A 16,416-nucleotide genomic window follows, 5' to 3' on the forward strand; every position below is an offset into this window, starting at 1 on the left:
ACATCACATGAAGGGACACTAGGAACAGACCTGGACAAAACTGAAAAGTGTGAAATTTTACTTATAAAGTTTCTTCCTACTCAGTCAAGCTAACAAAATGACCAGTTCAAGTCATCACACTTGGTGGCAACAGCAGGTCACTTTTATAGGACTACTAGAGGCCCAGTGCATGATTGAATCATGCACGTGTAGGGTCCCCTACACGATTTCGCTTTTGATCACGGGGGAGCTGGGTGCCTGTCCGCTGGTGCACCAGGCCTTTCAGAAGCCTCCAGTGCAGCAGAGGCTTCTGAAAGGCCTGGTGCCTGAGCGGACAGGCACCCAGCTCCCACGCTTTTGATGGTCCGCGGCGGGACATGAGCTCGCTGCCCCAGAGGCCCCTTCTGTGCAGCAGCACAGCCATGGCGCAGATGCTGAGCTCGAGCTCCCGCTGGCAACGCAAACTCAGCATCCCGCCGGCCCAATCGGCCACCCCGGCCACCCTGAGTCCCGCCCCCCCGCGCCTCCTGGCCAATCGCGGGCATAACGAAGGTATGGTCAATTTGCATATTTGTCTATTATTAGGTAGGATTCCCCCAGTTGGTTTTGGAAAAGAAGAACAACGGTCTCTGATTTTTTTTAACCCACATTAAGTTTTACTTATCATTCAACACTAATGTGCCTTTTTTTCACGTAAGAAAGTATTGTATCTCTTACTTTACAAGTAATATCTAGACCATAGGAATTTTCTCCTCTACTTGTGGCGCCTCCCATTTTTTCAATTCTTGAGATCACTCCCAAAGGAACATCAAGTATTAGAGCAGAATCCTGTAACGGACAAAAAGATAAACGTCAATATTTCTGTCAGTTTAATTAAAACATAAGTATAATAAAAAACAAATTTAAAACACCCATTTTTTTATAAATAAAAGTATGATATAGACTATGCATGAAAGAGCAAGCATTAAAATAATCAGGGCTACAACCAAAATGCATCCCCCAAATGTGCCATTCTGCATTGCCTCCACAATGAAGATTAAACTCCTAGGTATACAATTCAAGGGCCCATGATGCTGTTTCCAGCCTGTCTTTGCAGGCTTCTATCCCATGTCATTCTGTGCACCAACTAAAGTGAACATCTTTACTGTTCTTCAAATATTTCATCTACAATCAGGCCTATGTACTCTGTGCATGGTGTTCCCTTTGCCTAGGACCGTGGTCGGCAAACTGCGGCTTGCGAGCCACATGCGGCTCTTTGGCCCCTTGAGGGTGGCTCTTCCACAAAATACCACGGCCTGGGTGAGTCTATTTTGAAGAAGTGGTGTTAGAAGAAGTTTAAGTTTAAAAAATTTGGCTCTCAAAAGAAACTTCAATCATTGTACTGTTGATATTTGGCTCTGTTGACTAATGAGTTTGCCGACCACTGATCTATCTTTTCCAACTACCAAAATTCTTCCCGTGGCTTCAATCTAAGCTCAGCATGCATCACCTCTCATGAAGTCTTCCTTTCTAATTAGATCACATACTATTGACCACTTCCTACTCTGAAGTTCTACAACATTTGATTTAGACTGCTGTTACACCACTTGCTTCACTCTATCTTGTTAGCATGAACTTCAATGTCTGTTTCCCCCCACTAGAAAACAAACACCTAGAAGACGTGCCTATCTTAGGCATGAGTGCATTTCCCAAAGTGGAAGGGCCTGAATGTATAGCAATGCTTCTCCATCATTTCTTATCCAATGCTGGCTGCAAAGGTTCCATAAGACTGCTGGCATGATAAAATCAAGTTAGCGAAGTCATTCTACAATCCTTGCAACAAGGTAACAGCAGCTACCGTATACAGAATTCCTTGTCTGTGCAGATACTGCAACAGGGGCTTGACATGCATCATCTCATTTTATCCTCACAACCATTCTGGATGTAGGTGAAGTATCCTATTCCTGGATGTGGCAATCAAAGCTTTAAAAATCTTCAGTAACTTGCTTAGAAAATCTCAGCCCTTGAGGAAGGGTTGAGATTCAAGATGAGGTCTCGGAACACACATCAAAGGAGCCATAAAAATGGTCCTACACTTTGACTCCACAACTGCACTTCTAAGAACTTATATTACAGCTATGGCACACCAGAAGGAAAAGCTGTATGCATAAAGATGCTCAAGGGAGCCAGAGGTGAACATCAGGGTGTAGAAAATTACATTTATTCAACTCAATTGAATTAGCATGCAGCTACTAAAATAATTATGTACATGGAAAAAAGAAGTTTAAATAGAAAAAAGAAGCATACAAAATACACTGTGACTACAACAATGTAAAATACATATTCATATGTAGAAAGATGGGAAGGGCTTCACAATTTTTAAAATCTAATATTTTCTTTAATGCTGTGTTAGATGACTTTGATAATAAAAAAATTTAAAGGTGCTTATTAAATTTTTGTTTTTTAAAAGATGTCTTTTGAGGGGTACAAATAAAAATTAAGTTTTTTCTCTTACTTTAAATGATTCTCCTTAAAACACAAAATAAAAAATTAAGCATTTCTTCATAAAATATAGTTCATGGGTATTCCAGACATTGAAAAAGAATAAGACTGTGATGCATTCATGCTATGGAATGCTACTTAGCTACAAAGATGAATGTACTGTGGATACATGTGACACCTGGAAGAATCTTAAGAGCATTGTGCTAAGTGAATAAAGCCAATCTCTAAAGGTCATATGCTGTATAATTCCATTTATAACATTCTTAAGATGACAAAATTGTAGAGACAGAGAGGAGAGAAGTGGTTGTCAGGGGTTGAGGGGAAGGAGAGTATGGCTATAAAGGGGTAGAATGAGGGAGTTGGTTTATATCTTGACTGTTGATGATAATTACATAAATTTATAACTGGCATTAAAAGTGACAGAATTGAATGCAAAAATATACAAAAAAAGGGCATGAAAAAACTGATGTGAGAGAAACCAAGATGGCAGCATAGGTAAACACCTGAACTTGCTGCCTCGCACAACAACTTCAAAACTACAACTAAAAGACAAAACAGATATCATCCAGAACCACAGGAAGGCCGGCTGAGTGGAAATTCTACAACTAGAAGGAACGAGAAAAGCACACTCAGACTCAGAGGACCTGCGGAAGTAAAGGCAGAGATATGGAGGCGCGCGTACGGAGAAGGCTGGCAACTGAGTACGCAACTGGATTTTTCAAGCCAGAGGGAGACACAAGCTCCCCACTGCTCTGAACTCCCGTTCCGGGTGAGACTCTGGGGACCCATACTCATACGGGGAGAAAGTGGACTGTCTGGCAGTGGGCGGAACTCGAGGGCGCCTTTCTCTCAGAGGAGCTTGCAGCGATTACCAAGGGACACTGAGACCTGGGGGCCTCTTAGGGCAGGGATGACGGGAAGCCATTGCTGTTTGCTCCGCCCTGAGATTCTGCCCCATCCAAGCTGTATGCAGAGGCTTTTGCATATGAATGGCCTGGTCCTTTGAAATCTAACCTTACCTAACAAACTGCAGCTGAGTCAGAGAGACCCAAAACATCCAAAAGAAGGCCTAAGGCCCCACAGAAGCTTGTATTGCTTCACAGCTGGGCCTCATCTGGGCACCTCCAAAACCCAAACAAAGAAGAGGAATCTGCAGATCTCTCCATAGCTCCTGCTGGGTGGCCTCAGGCAGAGGCTAAATTTGCACCTCCTTAGAGATCCAAGAGCCAGTGGTCAGAGTGAGACCATCCAGATTACAACTCCTCAGATCCATAAGGGAATAAGGGACACACTCAGGGGGAAGACTCAGTGAGCACCAAAGCCCCACTGAAGCAAGTCTTTCCTCATAAGGGTGTCTCCAGCACAGAAATTCTCCCATTGTAGACACAGCTGATCCTCACAGCCAATTGGCCTGGAGGTCAATTCCTCCCAGTGATACCAACAACAGTCAAGGCTTCACTATAACAAAACTGTGCACACAGCCCACAAAGGGGTGCACCAAGAGTGTCTACCTCAGGTAACCAGGGAGGCTGAGCCACTGGGCCCTATAGGACACCTAGCACACAAAGCCACTCTATCAACTCAGGGAAGCAGCCAAAATGCGGAGACAAAGAAACACGTCACAAATGAAAGAAATGTAGGAAAGCAAACTACTGGATATAGAGTTCAAAACCACAGTTATAAAGTTACTCAAGAATTTTCTAGAAACCGCTGATAAATTTAGTGAGACCCTCGAGGATATGAAAAAGGACTAACTAGAAATTAAACATACACTGACTGAAATAAAAAATAATATACAGAGATCCAACAGCAGACTAGAGGATCACAAGAATCAAGTCAAAGATTTGAAATACAAAGAAGCAAAAAACACCCAACCAGAAAAGCAAAAAGCAAAAAGCAAAAAGAATCCAAAAATATGAAGATAGTGTAAGGAGCCTCTGGGACAACTTCAAGCGTACCAACATCCGAATTATCTGGGTGCCAGAAAGAAGAGAGAGAGCAAGATACTGAAAACCTATTTGAAGAAATAATGACAGAAAACTTCCCCCACCTGGTGAAAGAAATAGCCTTACAAGTCCAGGAAGTGCACAGAACCCCAAACAAAAGGAATCCAAAGATCACCACATCAAGACACATCATAATTAAAATGCCAAGAGCAAAAAGTGAGAATATTAAAAGCAGCAAGAGAAAAACAGTTAGTTACCTACAAGGGAGCACCCTTACAACTGTCAGCTGATTTCTCAACAGAAACTATGCAGGCCAGATGGGAGTGGCAAGAAATATTCAGAGTGATGAATAGCAAGAACCTACAACCAAGATTACTCTACCCAGCAAAGCTATCATTCAGAATTGAAGGTCAGATAAAGAGCTTCACAGATAAGAAAAAGCTAAAGGAGTTCATCACCACCAAACCAGTATTATATGAAATGCTGAAAGGTATTCTGTACGAAGAGGAAGAAGAAGAAAAAGGTAAAGATAAAAATTATGAACAACAAATACATATATATCAACAAGTGAATCTAAAAATCAAGTGAATAAAAAATCTGATGAACAGAATAATCTGGTGAATATAACAGAATCAGGGGCATAGAAAGGGAGTGGACTGACAATCCTCGGGGGAAAAGGGGTGTGGGGGTGTGGTAAGAGACTGGACAAAAATCATACACCTATGGATGAGGACAGTGGGGGGGTGGTGGTAAGGGCATGTGGTGGGAAGGAGTGGGAACCGGGTGGACAGGAGCTATGGGGGGAAAAAAAGAGGAACAACTGTAATAATCTGAACAATAAAGATTAAAAAAGGATGAAACTGTATTGTGCCAATCAATTTCCTAGTTTTGATAAAGTAGTACAGTTATTGCAGAAGTTTGGTGATGCGTACATAAGAACTCTCTGCACTACTTTTCAAAGTTCTTGAAAGTTTATAATTATGCCAAAATAATAAGTTGAAAAATATCAGTATGGTTATTATGATGTAGAGAAAAGAGCACAAGCTATTAAGTTGGACATAAATGGTTCAAATCTGAGTTTTGACATTTATTAGCTGGATGATTTTAACAAGTTACTGGGATTATCCTATCTAATAAAGAGGGAACATGCTAATCAACCATCATGCCATCACAAAGATGGCAGTGCCCACAGTCAATAAGGAGGGAATATGCTAATTGACTGCCACACCCTGAAAGATGGTGGCACCCACAGCCACAAGATGGCAGCACCCAGTCCCCTCAGCCCCGCTGGGGCGGCAGGCACGCAGCATGGCTGGGCCCACCCCAAGGCGGGTCCAGCCGCTTAGTGTGCCTGCCTCCAGAATCCCTCAGTACCCTCAGCCCCCCAGTCGCCCAGGGCTGGCCCGAGGTGCAGGCAAGCCTCGGATGGCGGCTGCCCAGCCACCTAGGGCCCCCCGAGGCTCAGGTAAACAGGGCCGGCTAAGGCTTGCGCTGCTGGCAGTGGCAGCAGCAGAAGTGTGATGGGGGCATTGCCTCCCACCCCTGAGGGCTCCCAGACTGTGAGAGGGGGCAGGCAGGGTTGAGGGACCCCCCTCCAGTGCATGAATTTTCATGCACCCGGCCTCTAGTTAGAGATAATGGCCATAAATTATCTGGCATGGTGCCTGTCATATGGTAGCTAAAAATCAATGGAAGTCATTATTACAGTAAAGAATCCCTTATTATTTGAAAGACATAGCTGTGCTATGCAACTAGAGTGGCTCAGTATGCTTTGGCATGTAGCTACAGGTCTTTCTGTTTGTACCTATAAGGAGGCATTTTTTTTTAGCTGTTCATGGAATAATACACCTCACTACATGACTGAAATCCAAATCCCTAGATAAAAAAGACACTACTCAGTAACCATGTACATATATAGTTTTATATTATGTATTTATTTCTCAATACAATCTAGTTATTAAAACATACTGTCAGGAAGTCTGTTATTATGCTTAGATTATATTGAGATTTATTAGTGTCTGTTCAACTGTATTCCTAAATGCATAGAGTAGACATTAAATAAAAGGTTGACACTCTAATAGCAACACAGAAGCAAGAATACAAAAAAAGGGAGAAGAATTAAAAGTGAGATGAGACTTTGCTGTTCTTTGTCCCTGTACTAATATAGTGGGAATTCTATAGCTCTGATTGTCCTGACCCAACACAAAACATAAAATGGGACACTGAGGCCCTGCCCGGTAAAGCTCAGTTGGTTGGGCATCGTCCTGCGCACTGAAAGGTTGCCAGTTCGAGTCCAGGTCAGGGCACTTGCCCCGGTTATAGGCTGGATCCCTGGCAGGGACCTGCAGGAGACAACCTATCAATATTTTGATCTCACATGGATGTTTCTCTCTCTCTCTCTCTCCTTTCCTCTCTCTCTAAAAATCCATAAAAATCTGAGGAATCTCAGAGGGGAGGGGAGCAGAGGGAAGAGATTAACCTAAGAACTTATATGCATACATACATTGCTCATGGACACAGACAACAGGTTGGTGAAGGCCTGGAGCAGGGCAGGAACGGGTGGAAGGAGGCAATGGGGAAGGGGGGGGGAAGATGAGGAGACATCTGTAATACTCTCAACAATAAATATTTTTTAAAAAGTTTTAAAATCTTTTAAAAAATGGAACACTGAGGAAAACCAGTCAGCTCCTGACCAAGGGCACCCACGGTCTAATGAGGCTACACGCCATGTACTCCCTGAATGACAGGTTCAAAATCAGATAACCCAGCCGGCCAAACTGGAAGATCCAGGAATAGGAAAACTAGCTTCCCTCTCTAGAAACCTAAGTCGTCACTATCTAAATATCATTAAATATTTAAGGATTCTCAAAGGTCCATTCTAACTCACAATTCTGTGCCTCTGACCTCTAAGTATCTAAAATAGTTCAGCAGTAAATATAGCAACCTAAAAAGATGCATTCATTTACTATCACTCTTTTGAGTGTATACTGAGTAACAGAAACTGTACTGTTCCCTAGGGACCACGGAGATGAAATAAGATGCAGACATTGCCCTCAGGGAGCTCAAGGCCCAGTGTGGGAGATAAGACACATGTATCTAAATAGCCACAATGCTAGGATGCAAGTGCCAAAAACCATAAAATAGGTCCAAAGTGGAATGAGAGGTTATAGGAGGGCAAGATGATTTCCTATCAATTGGGTCACATGAAGATTCTGTGGTGAAGATAACATTAAAGATGATACCTAAAAAATAGAATAATATCGGTTGGAGATTACCCTTCCATGAACAGGTAACAATGATATCAGTTATCTATGTGGAAAAACATGGGGATTTTATATTTAAAAGAACACACACACAAGTAGGCCAGGGCCAAGTTTAAGATAGGGTGGCGCCGAAACCGGTTTGGCTCAGTGGATAGAGCGTCGGCCTGCGGACTGAAGGGTTCCGGGTTCGATTCCGGTCAAGGGCATGTGCCTTGGTTGCGGGCACATCCCCAGTGGGGGGTGTGCAGGAGGCAGCTGATCGATGTTTCTCTCTCATCGATGTTTCTAACTCTCTATCTCTCTCCCTTCCGCTCTGTAAAAAATCAATAAAATATATATATATTTTTTAAATTTACCAAAAAAAAAAAAAAAAAAAAAAAAAGATAGGGTGGCTGCAGAATTCTCTGGGGAATAGTACTCCAAGGCTTGGATCAAGATGACTGGGTTCCATGGAATGTGTTTTGAGAAGAGAAATTCAATGACAGAATGATGGTTTATGAAGACTCAACTAGCAGCACTGAGCACTCCATGAATGGGAGTAGAGGGCTAAAATTCTGTACCTCTAAGTCTCTCAATGTGTATAGAGGACTATACCCATTCCTTGGAATCCTGGAGGCTAATGTTTTAGTGCAAGTGAGAGGCTATGAGGATCTGAAAATGGAGAGTGACTAAGGTGGAAAGCAAAAGGAGATGAGTGTCTGGGGAAGAATCAAAGATGACTCAGATTTAGACTCAAGTGCCTGGGACAATGATGGTCCTACCAAGAGATGTGAAGAACATAAGAGGAGGTTCTGGAGGAAGATTAACTTTGTCAATTTTAGACACACTGGGTTTGAGGTTATGATAAATTATTCAAGAACAGATATCTAGGAGGCAGCTGGAAATACAGAACTGGCAGAGATCCCAAAGGCCACTCAAACTAAAAACATCCAGAACTAAACAAGTGATGTTTCTCTCTCCAAACTCCATCTTCCTGTCTCCATGGCTGGCACTCCAGTTACCAAAGCTGGAAACCCAGGAGTCATCCTTGTCATCGCCCTTCTCTATTATCCTTAATCCAATCTCTCATGTTTCCCTCTTAAATAAATCTCCAATCTATTAACCTCTCTCCAACTCTACCAGCAACTTCTCTGGACCACTGGAAAAGGCACAGTGGTCTCTTTGCAGCTACTCAGGTTATAATCTGCTCTCCACCCAGCAGCCTGGGTGATCTTTTACAAAAGTAAATTGATGCTATCATTCCTTTTTTTAAACCTCGTCTGAAGCTTCACATTGCTCACCTCTAAACACCCAAACCCTTAGCAGAGTCTACAAGGTCTAGGTCATCTGGCCATCATCAACCTCTCTTGCTCATCTCTCACTGCTCTCCTGGCACCCAACCCATCCACACTGTCATCTTTTCATGATCTCTTTAGTCTCAGGGCCTCTCATATGCTGTTCTCTCAGCTTATTTTCTCCAACCCAGCTGCTGCCCAGCATCTAGGTAACTCCTATTCATTCTTCAGACTACGGGTCAAGCATCATTTTCTCAGGACAATTTTGCAGGCTCCTTAAACTGTTGTACCCCTGTACTATTCCCATGCAACCTACCACAGCTTGTTGTTATATATATTGGTGTGATTATCTAATTAACGTCTGTCAATGCCATCAGAACTAAAGCTTCATGAGGGAGAGACTATGTCTGCTGTGTGCACCACTATTTCCTACCACCTGGCACAGTGCTTGGCACACATCAGGCTCTGAAACAGTTAATGAATAAAAAAAGATCAGGACTAGAGCTATAGAATTGGAAAGCAAATGACAGCTGAGAAAGAAGAAGTTGAGTAGTACAGAACTCTAGGGAAATATACAGAACTCTAGGGAAAGAAATGAATTGCAATAAAGGCAGGAGACAGAAAGAAGCAGAAGAGCCAAGAATGCATTTTGAAAGGAAGGAAGGCATAATCAACAATACCTATAGCTGCAGAGAAGTTAAAAAGTTGAGGACTCAACCAAGGCCACTGGAACTGAGCAGTGAAAGAATAGTTTCAATAGAGAACAGAAGCCAGAACACAAGAAGTGAAGGAATTAATAGACCGGAAGTGGAAGCAGTGTGGACTAATTTTTTAAAAGAAGTCTGGCAAAGAAGGGGAAGAAAGAGGATAGTAGTATCAGGGGGTAGTAGGGATGCAAGAAGGTGTTTTAAAATAAAGAGACTGGAGTAGGTCTGTGGGGTGAGGGGAAGGGGAGGAGCCAATGAAAACCACAAACATAAGATGTAAAGAATAATGGGGCACTAAGGCTCCAGAGAAAGGCTCAAGTAGAGGGATTTGTTTTGGACAAGATCTAGGTCCTTCCTCTCAGATAGGAGAGGAGGAAAGGATATGTGGAAACACACATCATCAGGTGATGGAAGGAAATTTATAGGACATTTGTGAGGATGACTTTTAACTTTTCAACACAGCAAGAGATGAGGTCAGCTAAAGAACATGGAGAAGGTTAGTCACTGATACGAAGGGGGACGTAACGAGAATTCAATTCCAGATTAAAAGAATTGCCAAAGCAGCAATGAAACCCTTTCTGCAGCCTAAAATGCCTGAACTGGTAATGGAAATAATTAAATCCACAATATAACTTTCAACAGCAGGGCTCAATAGCCCCCAGAGTCTCAAGTTTAGAGAATGGCAAATTGGGATGGTATGGTAACAAGGGACAAGGGACATAAGTTATTAGCAGGAATTTTGCAGCAGCAATATAAGATGATTTAAGATTGAAGTTTAAAAGAATACCTAGAGTGTGGATGCTATGTTCCCACTGATGTTCTTACCTAGACATACTAGGATGTTTTATTATTTTAGTCTTTTTAACATTATTTCACCTCCTTTAAAGAAAAGAGGTACTAAATCCACTAGACAGAAGGACTTTCAAAAAGAACAATCTTGAAAAGTTTCCAATGTATTTTCCTGAAAAGATAAATACTACAGGAATCCTCTTTGTTCATGCTTATAATGAATTGGTTGGGCCTTCCCTCTGGAAAACATACAGGTCTGGCTTTGAAATGTCCACAATGGAAGGTAAACTTTGCCTCCCTTCTGGGTGGTATCCAAGACTTGCAGCTGAAATTGCAGCCAATTAGAGAGATCATGGAACCTAAGTGCGGCCACACTTGTTAGATGCCCAGCTTTTGGGTGGCATGATACCTAGCACCTGTCCAAAACTCATTTCAGAACCAGATATTTTTGGGAGAGTCTGATGGACATGCAAGGTATCCAGCCATCTCAATTCTCCAAGTCCTGCCTCTGCACTGGTAAACCATCAAAAGCAAAGTAAACAGACCTGTTCTTCTGGTCCCACACAGAAATACCTTTACTGAATAAAAGTTAATGTGTGTTCTGTCTTTATAGAGGGTCAAGAATCTTTGGGTGATACTCTGTCTGAAGAATAGAATCACTGTGCTGCTATCTTTTAGAGGAAATCCTAACAACAAATTTGTCCTTGAATTTGATCCAGGAAGAGGTATTATTTCTGAGTTATCAACCGAAAATAAAAACTATATATATATATATATATATATATATATATATATATATATATATATATATAACACTTTTCTCATCTCATCAGCAGTCCTAATTCTAGAACCAAATTACACTGCTAAGGGTTGGCAACTACTTATTTGGAAGGCTTAAAAGCTTCCTCTCCTTTAGCTTTCTTCACATCCCCTATATTCCATTCTATTTTTAAAAGAAGTGTGTGGAATGACCAGGAGTGAGAAATATCAATCTTCAGATGGTGATTACCTCTGAAGTGAAGGGAAGATGGGAATTCTTCAGCTAGGTGTTAGATCCTCAGATGTTATGTTATCCTTTATAAATTTTGTTAAATATTTCAAAATATTTTTTCAAAATGTGTGGTGGTGGTGGTGGGGAATGATGTTCTAGGTGGAGAATATGTCCTGAAGGAAAATCCAGAGGGGAGAAAGCATAGGGCTTGTTTAGGGAACAAGCTTGATCCAGAGTGTGTGTTGGGGCTGAATGACAGCTAGAGCTAGAATATAGAGGGTAGAGAGAGGAGTGGAGAAGGGGTGACAATGAGGCTGCATCCACATTACATGGAGAATGACATCAGATGTGTATTTCAAGAAGGGAAGTCAGATTACAGCATGTATGATGGATTAGAGAGATGAGTTGGGGGGAGGGGGGTTGCAGAGGACTGTAAGTACCTAGCCTAAAGAATCGGAAATGAGGAAGGAAAGGGACCAATGAGAGTTTCTGAGCAAAGGAATGATAAGGTTGTGAGAATGTCTTAGAGAGCTAACAAGAATAGAGTAGGAGAAATTACTGCAATAGCCTGGGAGATAGGTGCTGGTGATAAGACCTTGGACTAGGGTGGGAAAATGTAACGAAGACTGCAGAGAAGGGAGGAGGGGATTAGAGACGTGATTCTAGGGTGACTAGAAGAAAAGTAACACCATCAAGAGAAACATAATGCCAAAAGAAGGAACTGAGAAGGGAGAAAGAGATGAGGAATTTTGGTTGGGCCATATATCTGGGCTGCCAGGTGGAAAGTCAAGGAAACTCCAGCAAGCAATAAGAAATGAGAAACTGGGGTCAGAAGAAAGGTCAGCACTAGAAAACAAAGCCAAGGGGGAGGGAGTGTCTAGGGAATGGGCTGGGTAGCGTCTGCTTTACCTGTCAGCTGTTGTCGGATGGGATGAGAGTGTGTGGAAAAAGTCTTGGTAAATTCAAGAGCTTTGTTAACATATGGTGTTATCTGTAGAGAAGTGACTGGAGCCAGGGAGTAGATGAAGCCAAGGGGCAAAGAATGAATAGAGAGAAGTGTACTGAGGATAGGGAGGTGGCAAATCTTCCATGGGGAGGTAGAAAGAGGAGCAAGAGAGACCAACCAGATTCACATCATCACAAAATCTGTTCTACCTGGGCTCCCAGTGCCTCCTAAAGGCCACCCTGCACAGTCTCTGTTCATTCTTTTGTTGTTTTTTTTTAATATTCTTTATTGATTTCAGAGAGCTTCAGAGAGGGAGAGAGAGATAGAAACATCAATGATGAGACAGAATCATTGATCAGCTGCCTCCTGCACGCCCCTGCTCAACCACTGAGTCACGCTGGTTGGGCTCTATTCATTCTTTATCTTACTAAACTCTGTAACATTTCACACCATGCTCTACTCCTTACTTGAGATTTTTCTCTTCTACTGACTTCTACCAAAGCCTTCTCTCAGATTTTCTACTGCCTCTTCTTTCTCTTCTCCAGTGGTTCTGCTCTTCCCATCATGGAAAAATGTTCATGTCCCCTAGGGTTCTCTCCTCAGCCCACATCTCTCTGAGAGTAATCTTGTGGATGTACATGATTTTTCCCGATACTGATGTGCTAATAACTTCAGAAACCTTAGTCATGTTTCCTACTGCTTCTGAGCTATTTCCACCTGGTTGTTATACTGCTGTAAGTCCACACATTCAGACTTATTTTCCATGGGGTTTATCTCCAACACATTCCTTCTCCTGTAATGTCTATTTTGATGACTGGGAGCAGTCCCAATCATTCAAGCCAAAAAATCACAGGAATCATTCTCAACTCGAATATTTTCTTCAACTCGCACCTCTAATGGCCATGCAAATCCTGAATCTCTCAAGACTGTCCCCTCCTTTCTATTGCAACTAGGGCTGTATTAGGCTCTTATTGCTAACCTGGAAAACAAAAATAACTTCCTGCCTCCAGTCTCTCTCTCCCTAATGTATCATACATGCTGCAACCTGACTCCTCTTCCCGAAATACACATCTGATATGTCATTCTCCATGTAACATGCATACAGCTTCATTGCCTTCCATTCTCCACTCCTCCCTCTACCCCCTATATTCCAGCTCCAATAGACCACTCAGCCATTTCCACCATATATGGTATTTTTTCATATTGCTATACATGTGATATGAAAACTCTCTACCTGATATGCTCCCCCACTTTCCCTCCTGTCCAGGAAATTGATACCATTCTTCAAGACTTGGTTCAAATATTACTGCCTCTGTAAAGCATTCTATGACTCATCACACAGTTAATAATCCTCTCCCTTGTAACCTCACAGCATTACGCAACCACTGCAGATTTCACCATGTTATACCACAATTACTCATCTCCACATCATTCACCTGGCATGATGTTAGATTCACCACAGGACTCAATGAAAGTTTCTGGAATAAAGATATGAACGTATGAATAAGCAAAGAGTCAATTTGTCTTTCTCATCCTCTATAGCACCTGAACTCAAAGTGTTCCTAGAAGGGAATCTGGAAGCACCCCTCCCATGGTAGTCTACCAGATTAAAGTATTACATGCCTAAAGTGGCCTCTACTGGACTCACAAGATCAACACCAAGAAAAATTCCTGAGCACCCTCAAGATCAAAAGGTGGCTATGATTTTTGAGATGTAGTCAAATCACAGTGATGAGGCCTGTTCCCTCCCGAATTCACTCATTGGATCCACTTTTACTGAACACCTACTGTCTACTGGACTCTGTACTAGCTAGGCACAAAGGGCCAAAAGGACCCACCATTACTTAGGACCACAGACAAAGCAGCATATAAGTAAGACAGAATTCCTTTATTTAGCACAGCCTGATTGAGTACCTTTGTGTACCAGTCTCTGTCCTATGTGCTGAGAAAGACAAGCATTCCTGTCCTCAAAGAACAAGATAAAGCAGTGAAATATATAAAATAGGAGATAGTGGCAGGTGCTCAGGAGAAACAAATAAATATGGAAGGGAGAGAGGAAGTTTTGGGAGGGGAATTACAAGTTTAGACAGAGTGGCCAGGGAAGGTTTCATAACAAGTGTTAACATACAGATATGAGAAAAAGGGCTCTGGGGACACAAAGAGGGAGTGATATCTTTACGGGAAGCTAGAGAAGGCTTCAGAGAGGACATGATTTTGAGGTGGGTTCTGAAGGATGAATAGTGGCTTCTGAAAGGGCATTCAGGTACAGTGGGAACAACACATGCAAGGGTACAGAGGCACGGGAGGACTTCTCAGTCTGGGAAAAAGGAAGAAAGAGGCTTTGTGTAGTTTGAGAACAGTATGGGAGATGTGGTAAGAGCCAAGACAAGAGAAGTTAGGAGGATTTTTATGCCATATAAAGGAAAGTGGATTTTATTCTATGGGCAGTAGGGTGCCAACAAAGGTTTTGGAACTGAGAAGTAAGCTGATCAGCCTAGGTCTAAGGAGGGTTGCTCTGGAGGCATCATGCAGGCCAGAGTGATGGGGGAAGACCATGAAGGAGGGCCACCATGACAATCTAAGGAAATGACTACTGTGCTTGGACAGCGGACTCGGAGTCAGACTGCACTTCCACTGCAGTGTTTACATACCTGAAACAAACAGGTGTCCACTTCAAAATGCCAGTGAGATGACAGCTTTGTCAAACAAAAAATTCATATTTTGCAACATAATCCACAATTAATGCTGTTTTTTATAACTTTAAGAAACATTATGATGACTGTTTTTGGGCTTCTACATAACCACGTAAGTGGCTTTCTTTATATGATGTTTTCTGCTGTTAGCTGTTTGTTTTTATACCTGGACTAAATGTTGTGTCCAAACAGTCAAAATGTTAATATAAAACTTAGGGGAAGAAGAAAAAAATTAGAAGTCAGTGTCAAATGGGCATTTTATTCACCCATTCAGCACTAATTCCCACCTTCTAGAGTGTCATATGAAAACAAAATAAAGCTTGCTAAGTGTCCTCCCAATTATAAAAGGAGTATATGCTCCTTCCAAGTGGAAGGGGAAAAAAACAAAGCATGCCTAATTCCATCTGTTCTCCAAATACCCCAAGTACTAAAACTTTTGGTGTATTTCCTCTGGCCTCTTTTCTACAGGTAGCTTTGTTTGTTTTACATCATTTAGAACACACAATATACACAATCTTGTCATAGCACCAGTTTCAATAATTTTTCTAGTTCATCGTTAATGACAGCATAAAATGGAATCATGCATATGTGTGGCTCAAGCCAAAAGTCTCAGAGGTGAAGGCATTATAACACTTGCATTAATTCTAAATTTTTGATGAATCTCCCCTACACAGTATTAGCATGAAATATTTTAATCTGTCCCAGTGTGACCCTTGGGAGCTGTACTGAATGAGTCTAATCTGTGCTTCACAGAAGCCACTTCATACATTCCAAGGTAGCTCTGTCATGTCTCCCTTTGTCTTCTTCTCTTCACATGAAAGATCAACATTTATTTTGATCATTGCTCATATTGCAGCACCTTTACTAGCCTGGTTCCCTTTGTCTGAACCATCTCTAGTTTGTCACTGTTCCTCTTAAAATATGGCATCAGGATGTGAACACGACACTTCAGATGGGACTACCATCTCATTTTGTCTCGCCGTTATTATACTTTTCTTAATTCACCCTATAGGTCTATTAACTTTTTAATCAATCATGTATAATTATTGGGTCAAATAAGAATGGGCCCCTGTTGAAACAAACCTCTTCCATCTTTATTGATACAACTGTAAATGTTATTTATGCTAAACTTCATATTATTAGTTTCACTCCAAAATCCTAGCTGATTAAGATAGTTCCCAATTCCAATTCTGCCATCTAGTTTTGCGTTTTCACATATTGGACACGCATGCTTTCTATGTGCTCATTTGCACTGCATTAGAAACACTGGAGGCAAAGGGCCCACACTACAAGATGTGAATGACTGCCCTTCCTGGTTGGTAGCAAGCTTTTAATACACAGTCTATA

At 41.8% G+C, this 16,416-nt stretch overlaps 1 protein-coding gene across 2 annotated transcripts in view; it reads right to left on the reverse strand.

The window, feature by feature from the left end:
- MTM1 (myotubularin 1) overlaps positions 1-16,416 on the reverse strand; it is a 116,055-nt gene that overhangs the window by 66,937 nt on the left and 32,702 nt on the right. For both annotated transcript variants that reach the window (XM_054726583.1, XM_054726547.1), the window contains exon 5: positions 697-807. In XM_054726583.1, coding sequence (XP_054582558.1) covers positions 697-807 — 111 coding nt within the window. The remainder of the gene's footprint in view (positions 1-696; positions 808-16,416) is intronic.

The sequence above is a fragment of the Eptesicus fuscus genome, chromosome 1 (assembly GCF_027574615.1).
Source record: "Eptesicus fuscus isolate TK198812 chromosome 1, DD_ASM_mEF_20220401, whole genome shotgun sequence".
NCBI lineage: Eukaryota > Metazoa > Chordata > Mammalia > Chiroptera > Vespertilionidae > Eptesicus > Eptesicus fuscus.